Source organism: Eriocheir sinensis, chromosome 32 (genome assembly GCF_024679095.1).
Source record: "Eriocheir sinensis breed Jianghai 21 chromosome 32, ASM2467909v1, whole genome shotgun sequence".
NCBI lineage: Eukaryota > Metazoa > Arthropoda > Malacostraca > Decapoda > Varunidae > Eriocheir > Eriocheir sinensis.
In genome coordinates this window covers 17,267,574-17,279,353 of record NC_066540.1, presented here as the reverse complement: position 1 = coordinate 17,279,353, position 11,780 = coordinate 17,267,574, and the positions used below count along the sequence as shown (strand labels likewise).

The window sequence follows — 11,780 nt, the reverse complement described above, 5'->3', positions numbered from 1 at the left end:
GTAAAGCGAGACATGCCAACCACTGCGCCACGGATGATGAATTTTCCTTAAGATAGATTAATATAGATAACTAAAAAAATAAAATAAAAATAGTAAATATATCGCAAGTTGAACGTGGAATCGAACCTGGACCCGTGTATTCGTAAATCGAGACATGCCAACCACTGCGCCACGGACGATAGATTTTCCTTAAGATAGATTAATATAGATAATTAAAAAAAAAAATAGTAAATATATCGCAAGTTGAACGTGGAATCGAACCTTTGACTCACGGATTCGTAAAGCGAGACATGCCAACCACTGCGCCACGGATGATAAATTTTCCATTAGATAAATTAATATAGATAAATAAATAAATAGATTAGTAAATATATCGCAAGTTGAACAGCCAAATACGTGGAATCGAACCTTTGACTCGTGTATTCGTAAATCGAGACATGCCAACCACTGCACCACGGATGATAAATTTTCCATTAGATAAATTAATATAGATAAATAAATAAATAGATTAGTAAATATATCGCAAGTTGAACAGCCATATACGTGGAATCGAACCTTTGACACACGGATTCGTAAATCGAGACATGCCAACCACTGCACCACGGATGATAAATTTTCCATTAGATAAATTAATATAGATAAATAAATAAATAGATTAGTAAATATATCGCAAGTTGAACAGCCATATACGTGGAATCGAACCTTTGACACACGGATTCGTAAATCGAGACATGCCAACCACTGCACCACGGATGATAAATTTTCCATTAGATAAATTAATAAATAAATAGATAAATAAATAGATAAAGTAAATAAATTGATTAATATATTGCATGCGAGTTGATGAATAAAGAAAAAAAGAAGAATGGGAAGGAATGTTCGCTGCCCGACGGCTATAAATAAATAGATAGGAAGCGATTAACAGATAAATAAATACTGCATGAATAACTCCGCACAGAATTAATAAAAATAACGAGTAAATCTGTAAATAAAGAGCGAAAGAGGAGCAGAAAGGATTATTGATGGCCAACAAGAGTGTGCCTTTGTCCGTCTGTCTGTAGCAGGGTGCACTATGCCGAGCCCCGCCCCGCCCCGCCCCGCCCCGTGACCCCCAGCCAGGTGTCCCCAGGTGGACGGGGCAGGCTGTGCCACGGCGGGGCTGCGGCACAGACAGGACATAACCATGATAGGCTGGGGCAAAAAATGGCTTTGTTTACTAAGTCATTGGAGGGGCTGCGGGCGGGTACGGGGGCCTGGCCGGGGCTCTGGGGGCTCTGGGGGCGGGGCGGGGAGCCACGTGGGCCAGCAAAGGCCATGAGGGGTCGTGTCAGGCATGGGAATGGCCGCAGAGGGCCTGAAATGAGTGGCCGCGAAGGTTAGGACTCGCCAAAACCCTGCGTGGCGCGCGGAGGAATACGGCAATCAGCTGTTTGCCTGACATGCCCCTGGCAGCGCATGGCCCCCAGACTCGTGGCCCCCGAGCCAGGCACTGCCCAGGCTGGAAAAGGTCATGATAAATGAGTACAAAGCTTTACTGAGCAATGAAAGTAACCCTGCCTGCCTCCCTTCTGCTGTAGAGGGGCTGCACGCCGTTATGTGGCCAGGGCCATTTTTTGATAGGAAAGGATGTCTAAAATACTGGAAATGTCTTATTTAATGCGTATGTGTCGTGTGGGCGCCGTGGGTGCGGCGTGGGCGGCGTGGCGGGCCCATGGTGGGGGAGTAGTTCCCGCGGCGGAGGGCGGGGCGGTGCGCCGCGGCCCAGCTGAGGCCCCAGAGTGTTTATGTGAGCGCCGCGCCGCCCGCCGCCACTCCGCGCCGCTGTTTTGAGGCACCCCCAGGATACCAGAGCAGGTGAGCCGCCCTGCCCCGCCCGCCGCCTGGGCACGGGGCAGGGGCGGGGCTGGGGCAAGGCGTGGGGCCAACACGGGGCGGGGCGGGGCGGGGAGGGAGCCACAGCACTGCAGGCCCCGCGCCACACAATGGCAGCCGCCGAGGCACGAGGCACAAATTCCTTCATTTTTACACTTATCGATTTCCCGCTGCCCCGGGTGACCCCCCGTGGCGGCGGCCACGGGGGCCAGGATGCCGCCGCGTGTGCCTGGCCCCGGGGCGAACCACGGGGCAGCCGCGGGGCCCGGGGATCTGCGGGGCAGGCCGCGGCCATGGCCAGCTCCGTCGCCACGCAGCGGCCGATCACACCAACACTTTTTTCCTAGAGGCAGGCATTGCCCGGCGGGGCGCCACGGGGCCCGGGGTGGGGCGGGGGCGAGGGCATGGGCGGCCTGTGGGTCGCAGGGGGCGGCCTGGCCAGCTGTAACAGACTATTGTTGGGCCTGCCCCCGTGGCCTGACCCCTGGCCCCACCACCCCCTGTGTGGGGCTGGGGGGGGGCCCTGGCCAGCTGTAACAGACCCTAAGCTGAAGCCGCTGGCCACTGGGGCCGTGCTGGTCATGAGGCTGCCCCTGGGGGAGGGGGAGGTGACCCAGGTTGGTTGTGTGTGCCCCCCCCGTGACCTGGGCAGCTGGGCACTGCTTGATGGCCCTCACCGCCCACTTCATATGTGGCGGCCCAGACACTGGGCAGGGCCCCCAGGCCTTGCCATGCAGTGCCCTCTGGCCTGGTGCTGGAGTTGGGTCTTGGGGGCCTGGGCTCATGTCCCGGCCGGGGTGTTGGGGCAGAGTGTTGGCCCCAACAGGTTGGTTAGTCTTGTGCTTCAAGAGCTTGTATTCCCTCGCTACACAGACACACACTCCTCCTTGCTGGCCAGGCTTTGTTACAATGACAGGTTTTTACTCATCCAGCAGCAGCTACGTAAACGCTGGGGCAAATTTATCACAGTAGTTGCTGTGGAGACCTGCGCTGTGCTGTGGCTGTGTGGCCCAGTAACAAACAGCGCAGCGTAAGCCCTTTGGGCATCCTGACCCACAGGTTTATTTATAAACCAACCAAAACGAGCCTTAACCTGATGGAGAATAATCCAACACTACGAAAATCGTGGCCTGTCACCGCTGAGGACAGAAACCAATAGCCCCAGAAAAATACTAACTGACCGCTGAGGAAAGGAACACAATAAGAACCCATCATTGTTAAAGAGTGAACTATGGCCACAAAAATAGTCCGTTATCACCAAATTCATTCTAGATCTTTTGTGTGTTTTGTGGTTAGCAACAACCTCTCACGACACAGCCATCACCTCACAGCCGCACTTAACCCCTTGAATGCCTATTTCCTACAAGAAGACACCACCAAGCTACAGGAAAGGAGCAAAAAGTGGCTGCTACAATGCAATTAAGAAAAATGTCAAGTCATTCACAGTGGGAGGAGATATCCAGAACACCAATACCACATGGGAAACACTCCACTATCCACCACAGAGGCAGAGAAAGACCTGGGAGTGTGTTACCAGGCTACCAGTGAAGGGATATCCAGAACACCAATACCACATGGGAAACACTCCACTATCCACCACAGAGGCAGAGAAAGACCTGGGAGTGTGTGTTACCAGGCTACCAGTGAAGGGATATCCAGAACACCAATACCACATGGGAAACACTCCACTATCCACCACAGAGGCAGAGAAAGACCTAGGAATGTATGTTACCAGACTACCAGCGAAGGCGAAATCCGTGCCAATCGCAGCGGACGGGTTAAAGGCCGTGTCCATGAAGTAGCTTGCTCAGGGGTGGGTGCTAGACAATGGACATCAGCTGGACGGACCATTACGAAGACTGGGCTGTGTGTGTGTGTATTTGCTTGAGGGCATGCTGTCTCGAGCCCTGTAACCCCTTGTTTGGGTCTGTTTTCAAGCTGTGACATTACTTCTCTTTGTGTTTTTATGTTCTTGATTTTGATTTCACAGGATTGATTCAAGTGTTTTTGTGTGTGTTCTTAGCAGAGGTCTGTGTGGGCTAGTTCATGGGTATAGATTAGACGTGATATATACCAGTCATTCTCATGCATTTGGGGTCACACACACACACACACACACACACACACACACACACACACACACACACACATTTAGTAAGGCTTTGGTAGAGGTTGTTGTGTTAGTATTTCCATGGGTAGTGTTATGAGCCTAGTGATACTCTAACATGACTTTAGTAGAGGTTGTTGTGTTACTATTTCCATGGGTAGTGTTATGACCCTAGTGATAGTTTGACAAGACTTTAGTAGAGGTCATTGTGTTAGTATTTCCATGGGTAGTGTTATGAGCCTAGTGATAGTTTGACAAGGCATTGGTAACAGAGGTCATTGTGTTAGTATTTCCATGGGTAGTGTTATGAGCTTAGTGATAGAGGTTGTTGTGTTAGTAGTATTTCCATGGGTAGTGTTATGAGCTTAGTAATAGAGGTGTTGTGTTAGTAGTATTTCCATGGGTAGTGTTACGAGCCTAGTGATAGTTTGACAATTCTACTGCACCATGAATGTAAAAATCCATCCATGACAACCTGACTCATCTCCTTTGTGACCTTGGAAAACTGTGGTTGTGAGAGCTTAAAGGATCCAAGAATACATACCTGAGTGTTGGGTGTACAGAGCATTGCAACTCTTTGTTTAACGGTGTAGTGAGCGCCAATACGGTCCCGCCCATCAAGATGTGTTTCCAGTAAGGTTGTGGTGAGCTAAGGAAGGAAGATTGAAAAGTGTAAGACTGCGAGTAGCGTGCTTTTTTTTATTTTTTTGTACTTTTTATTGCGCTTGAGCTTGGTCCTCTGATGTTAAAAAAAAAATACCCTGAAGAAGTTATCCAGGAACGCTCTTCAAGGTGGAAAGAATTGTATGTAAAGTTTGTATTGAAAGAAGATAGAGAGGAAAATTAAAGATCTCATGGAGGGTTTCGGAAGGAAGAGTAATGAGTTTAAAGACCGCAAGAACCGTACCTGGAAGAAGGAATCATCAGAGAAACAAAAAAAGATATAGAAAGTTTGGATAGAAATTGACCCCTCTCTTGGCCACCTCCTTGGATTCTTTTTAGGAGCAGCGAGTTGCAGGCTTTATTTTTTATTATTGTTTCCTTTTTTTGTGTGCCCTTGAGCTGTCTCCTTTGTTGTAAAAAAAAAGAGAGAGAGAGAAAACAAAGAGAGGAGAATGAAACATGTCCACCGCAGGCTCGTGGAGGGTTTCGGAAGGAAGAGCGGAGAGCATAAGTCCGCAAGAACCGTACCTAGCGGAAGATATCATCGTGGAATATCGTACTCATCGGAAAACATAAACATTGAAGAAGAAAAAGAAAAAAAAGAATCCACTGTGTTTAGCGATATCCTCACAGCGACTGATAGGGAGGTATGTGTTGGTCTGAACTCGGAAGCACTAATCGGTTGACCCGGTTGGATTTGGGTGAATGCTAATCGGTTGACTCGGTTCTTGGATACGAGTGAGTGCTAATCGGTTGACCCGGTTGCTGGATTTGAGTGAGTGCTGTTCGGTTGACCCGGTTCATGGATTTGAGTGAGTGCTAATCGGTTGACCCGGTTGCTGGATTTGAGTGAGTGCTGTTCGGTTGACCCGGTTCTTGGATTTGGGTGAGTGCTAATCGGTTGACGGTTGACTCGGTTCTTGCAGTTCACTTGACCGCATAAATCCAACCCCCAAAATCCCGGAAACCTAATTGATGATTGACTAAATTAGCAAGAGGAATTGATTTAAGTCACATAATTGATAATCAGGCTCGGAAATTAAACAAATCTTCGCAGTTAAAAAGGTCACATAGATCATCAGGCTCGGAAATTAAAGTAATCATTGTAGAAAAAAAAGTCACATTATATCGATCATCAGCCTCGGAAATTAAACTACTCATCGAACTCTGGTTAAAAAGTCACATTATAGATTATCGGTCTCGGAAATGGATCTAATCATCACAATTTAAAACAAGTTATATACAACACTGGCGGCGTGGAATATGTGTTAATAAGCAGCTTCATATACCAACAGATGTCTTATAATATACAAACCGTGACCTTTAATCTTTACCTCAAGCAGTACTGAAATTCTGTACCTTTTAAAATAAGAAGAAAATTTAATATCGCTTGAATTTCACGTGAGTTGTTAACCCGTCCGCTGTGATTGGCACGGATTTCGCCTTCACTGATAGCCCGGTAACACACACTCCCAGGTCTTTCTCTGCCTCTGTGGTGGATAGTGGAGTGTTTCCCATGTGGTATTGGTATGCTGGATATCCCTTCACTGGTAGCCTGGTAACATACACTCCCAGGTCTTTCTCTGCCTCTGTGGTGAATAGTGGAGTGTTTCCCATGTGGTATTGGTATGCTGGATATCCCTTCACAGGTAGCCTGGTAACATACACTCCCAGGTCTTTCTCTGCCTCTGTGGTGGATAGTGGAGTGTTTCCCATGTGATATTGGTATGCTGGATATCCCTTCACTGGTAGCCCGGTAACGCACACTCCCAGGTCTTTCTCTGCCTCTGTGGTGGATAGTGCAGTGTTTCCCATGTGGTATTGGTATGCTGGATATCCCTTCACTGGTAGCCTGGTAACATACACCACTGGTAGCCTGGTAACACACACTCCCAGGTCTTTCTCTGCCTCTGTGGTGGATAGTGCAGTGTTTCCCATGTGGTATTGGTGTGCTGGATATCCCTTCACTGGTAGCCTGGTAACACACACTCCCAGGTCTTTCTCTGCCTCTGTGGTGGATAGTGGAGTGTTTCCCATGTGTTATTTTTTGTTGTGGCACCCACGTTAGTTAGTATGGAGCTTGTATATTTATTTTTATTATTTTAACAGCAAAGGAGACAGTTCAAGGGCATTATTAAAAAACAATACTGAAAAAAAAGAGCCCACTACTCACAGCTCCTCTATGTTTAGCAAGAGCTCGTAAGTTGCGGACGATTGTAACGCGTCATTTTTTGAGCAGTGGGTCACCGAAGACGAACATTGTGTACCGCATGTGTGTTGTGTCTGCTGAGATGTGTTTGCTTGGTCACTCTTACCAGATTGTCCTCGAGTCAACACACACGTGACTTACACCCGCCTGCACTTACGACCACGGCAATGTTGGTAGTGATATGTACTTTTTATTTTATACTGTAGAGGAAAGCGTTCAAGGGCAAAAAAAAGCTTGCTGTCAATTGATTAAATAGCGAGTTGACACTTCATCAGGTAGAACAGGATTTGTTTACACAGCTCCTCCCCTCCACACACACACACACACACACACACACACACACACACACACACAAGAGACATAAAGAAACATAGCTTCCCACAAAGAAATATAGAGGTTTGGAACAGATTAAGTGAAGCAATAGTATCGGCGAAGAGTGTGCAAAGATTCAAGGAAAAGTTGGATAATTACAGATACGGAGACAGGACCACACGAGCCTAAGCCCAGGCCCTGTAAAACTACAACTAGGTAAACACACACACACATCCTCACACACTGGTCCCTCCCCACCTAAGTCAGGGTGAGGCAGAAGGGGTTAGGTGCGCCAGGCTAGGCCAGGCCACTCAGCCTTCCCACTCAGCTGCTTGTGTAGGTCTGCCTGTGAGTACTCCTTGCCCTGCAGTCCCTAGTCAGTATACCAGTTTACAGGCCTACAGTCTGCTACACCAACTCACTGATACAGCCAGTAGATGCCAGGTGACCAGCAAAATGGCACCCACAACAACAGCCCCCTCACAGTATCCCCAGTCCCCACAGCAGCTCCCACAGGCAACCACGTATTACTGTGATATGTCCTTTATTTACATACTCCTTCCCAGGGGGGGGGGCAACACAGCGCCCTGCACAGCAATGTTATTAGGTGACTGGCTAGCTCTGCCACCTTGGAAAACCTTAGTTGCACGATTTCGTAATGTTGCTCAATGTTGCGTGGCTAAATGGTCAACCAAATGCAGGGCTGTGTGAGGCAAGATTCTGAGGACAGGCGGGTTAAGGGGGAGGAGAGGAGGTGTGGGAACGGTGCTCTGTCCACGGTAGGACGTTTGAATAATACTTTATATTTAACCCGTCCGCTGTGATTGGCACGGATTTGGCCTTCACTGGTAGCCTGGTGACATACTCCCAGGTCTTTCTCTGCCTCTGTGGTGGATAGTGGAGTGTTTCCCATGTGGTATTGGTGTGCTGGATATCCCTTCACTGGTAGCCTGGTAACATACACTCCCAGGTCTTTCTCTGCCTCTGTGGTGGATAGTGGAGTGCTTCCCATGTGGTATTGGTGTGCTGGATATCCCCTCCCAAGGTGCAGGACTTTACATTTTTCTTCATTGAATTGTAGCAGCCACTTTTTGATCCACTCCTGTAGCTTGGTGATGTCTTCTTGTAGGAAATCCGCAGTCTTGGGAGTAACGTAAATTCGAACTTACAACCTGACAGTCGGTCCCAAACTCCATTGAAACTCGAGGACTGCCCGTACTGACCTAGTTGTGACGTACAGGAAGGAAGGAAGTGAGCGCGCGCGTGTATGTGTGTGTGTGTGTGTGTGTGTGCGTGTGTTTAACCGTGCCCCTCTTCCTTGTCCCCCCCACAGGTGTTGTTGGCATGACTGGGTTTAAGACCAGGGCCCATGGCGGCGCGCGGTGAGGGGAGCACCGGGGGTATTCACTCACGAGCCACCACCACCAGCGCGGCCCACACTGCCAGGAACAGGTATGGGGTGCGGGGCTGCATGGGTGTAAGGGCGGAATAGTGATCGTAAGCCATAGATAAATTTAGGTGTTAAGTAATGGGGGAATTATTATATGGGTGTGATATTGAAGGATGTAATTATAAGGGCGTATTGCAGGTTTGATAATAGTGGAAAATAACAAATAACAAAAAGTAATGCATGACTGAAGGTAACAGTGAGGTGTGGGTTTGGGTGTAATAATAGAGTAATAATACAGTACAGTCTCCATGTTTGCGATAAATAGTTTGACGTTGTGGGTCGTAAACGTTGAAATAGCAAACTTTGAACCGTTATTGTTGGGAAAATTGAAAATCGGCGACATCTTGTGCTTGGGTGGCGCGTGCAGACAGCCCTGACCGCGCGCTGGGTACAAACAGCTGACGGGCGGGTGATGACGGTGATGCCGATGATGAGTGTCAGCAGCACGGCCTCCGCATCGGGCATCCTCATCAGGGCCCGTGCCTGTGTGGCTGTTTATTATGGGTTTGGGCTTCTGAGTTTGCCAATTCCCGCACGACATGGAAAACAAGAATTAGGAAATCGAGGAGCCCGGGCCCACAATAAACACAGCCAAACACACATCTGGGCCCCAACAAAAACACCCATCATCACCACCATCATCAGCCGCCCGTCAGCTGCTCAATCCCAGCGCGCGGCCAGGGGCGCTCACACACACGCACCTGGCTGCCCGGATCCCACTCTCCATGCTTCCCGCGGCCAATGGAAAGGCTCAGGGGGTGGGTAAGAGCGAGAATGGGAGTCAAGAACCACAACAAGCTGTGAATAAGCCCAGTGTTAGCAGCCTTTTCCTTTTCTGTTCGGGTCATATCGCAATTTCAGTTTTCAATAAAGGTGGAAATTTTTGGGGGGTCTATCGCAAACTTAAAACTCACAATCCTGGAGACTACTGTAATAAGTGTGTATATAATAATTAGGGTGTGGGTGTGTAAGTCAGCTCGGTGAAACTATGAGTGTAATAATAATAATAATAATAATAATAATAATAATAATAATAGTAATAATTTTAGAGAATCTGCAATAACACCATGAAAATATCCGTACTGAACACCACTGATTGTTGGCCTGATTGGTACGCTGCCTGGCTTCTACTCGGAATTCCAATACCCTATGCCCCTGTCCACCCAGCAGCGAATGGGTACCAGGTATTAATCGGGGTTGTGTCCCGTCTCCTGGGGTCTGTTCCCTTCTCCTATAATTCCTTCCCCTTCTGTCTCTCTCCAGCATATGACCACAGATGTTGCGCTGACTAAACCAAACTTTCCAACGTTTTCCTTCCCCTTCTGTCTCTCTCGGGCATATGACCACAGATGTTGCGCTGACTAAACCAAACTTTTCAATGTTTTCCTTCCCCTTCTGTCTCTCGGGCATATGACCACAGATGTTGCGCTGACTAAACCAAACTTTCCAACGTTTTCCTTCCCCTTCTGTCTCTCTCGGGCATATGACCACAGATGTTGCGCTGACTAAACCAAACTTTCCAACTCTCCTCGGAAGGCTCGGGTCCGACGCCCGGCACTCAGTGGTGTTCATCACGGATAATGATAATGAATGTGAGCGCTTATGTGATGTTCTAAGTGTTTGTGTGTGCGTGTGTGTGCGTGCAGGAGTCAGCTGGGGTCCTCTGGGGTGGAGGGTCAGGAGTCCTTCACCAGCCCCCTTCCACTGAGGAAACGCAAATTTGGCGTCGCCGAGACCGCCGGGGCCAGGAAGCGCAGCGGCGGAGGCGGCTCGTCCAGCGACCACCACAACCACCACCATCACCACCACAACCAGCTTGACGATAGCCTTGGCTCACCGCCCCCACCACCACCACCACCGCCCCCACCACCACCACCTCCGCCACCGCCAGGGCCGCCAGCCTCCACAGCAGCAGTGCCAGCCAAGCGACGCAGACTGACCGCCGCTGCCTCCGCTGACCTCAGGCTCACGGTGAGTAGACGGGGCTGGGCGGGGCAGGGCAAGAGGGTGTGTTTGCCCCGTAATTGAGTTTTCTCTCATATACTAAGGGTTAGGGCGGGGCGAGGAGTGTCCGCCCCGTAATCAGTTTTTTCCTCAATACTCTGGGGTCGGGCGGGGCAAAGGAACGTCCTCCTCTTAATCTTTTCCTAGCTCTGGGGCGGGGCAGACTGGGGCGAGGGTGTGTCTGCCCCGCAATCAAGTTTTTCCTCATTACTTTGGGGCGGGGCAAAGGAGTGTCCATCTCCTAATCTTTTCCTAGCTCTGGGGCGAGAGGCGGGGCGAGGGTGTGTCCGCCCCGCCCCATAACAAATTTTTCGATCATACCATTTTTTTTTTTTTTTTTTTTTTTTTTTTTTTGAGTAAAGTATAGATCAGTGTTAGTATGACCACCACTTACATGCGGGGCGGGGTGCGGGGCGGGGCAAGTGCAAGTCTGCCCCAGAATCAATTATTTTCAATCATATTCCGAAACAGATTATTGTAGAGATAGATGAGTGTTAGTATGACCACCACTTCTCTGCGGGGCAAGAGGCGGGGTGGGGCGGGGCGAGAGTGAGTCTGCCCCGGAATCAGTCATTTTCAATCGTATTCCGAAATAGATTACAGTAGAGATGGATAACTGTGAGAGTGTGACCCTCTATCCTATCCTATCCTATGTCCTATCCTATGTCCTATCCTATGTCCTATCCTATCTCTCCTATCCTATCCTATCTCTAACACCTTTTAACTATCTCCTTCATTTCTCTCTTATCTCTCTCTAATTCTTTTTTATTTGGTCATTCTTTCCTCTCCTATCTCTCCTGTCAGTGTCATCTCATGTAATGGATAGCGGCCTTGTCATTAAGCTGCAAATTTCGGAAACTCAACTGCTTTGGTGCGAATTGCCATAACTCTCTTATTGGTGGGGCTACAGAAATCCTATCCGTCTGTCTGTCTGTTCTCTCTCTCTCTCTCTCTCTCTCTCTCTCTCTCTCTCTCTCTCTGTTTATCTTTTTATTTCTGGTTGTTCTCTCAGCTCACAAACTCTCTCTATCTCATCCCTTCTGGTCCTCTCTCTCGCTCACTATCTTCTTTCTCCCACGCACTCTCTATCTTTGCGTTCCTTTATCACTGCCACTGTTTCCTGTGTTCGCTCCGCTCCCACTCTGTTCGTCGGTGCCCTTCCC

At 48.9% G+C, this 11,780-nt stretch overlaps 1 protein-coding gene across 1 annotated transcript in view; it reads left to right on the top strand.

Moving 5' to 3' along the window:
* Positions 1–1,703: 1,703 nt before the first annotated feature.
* The window catches only part of LOC127006356 (E3 ubiquitin-protein ligase TRIP12-like), a 42,310-nt gene continuing 32,233 nt past the window's right edge, over positions 1,704–11,780 (top strand). The window contains exons 1-3 of the mRNA XM_050876234.1: positions 1,704–1,854; positions 8,497–8,615; positions 10,260–10,584. Coding sequence (XP_050732191.1) covers positions 8,533–8,615; positions 10,260–10,584 — 408 coding nt within the window. The 5' untranslated portion in view covers positions 1,704–1,854; positions 8,497–8,532. The remainder of the gene's footprint in view (positions 1,855–8,496; positions 8,616–10,259; positions 10,585–11,780) is intronic.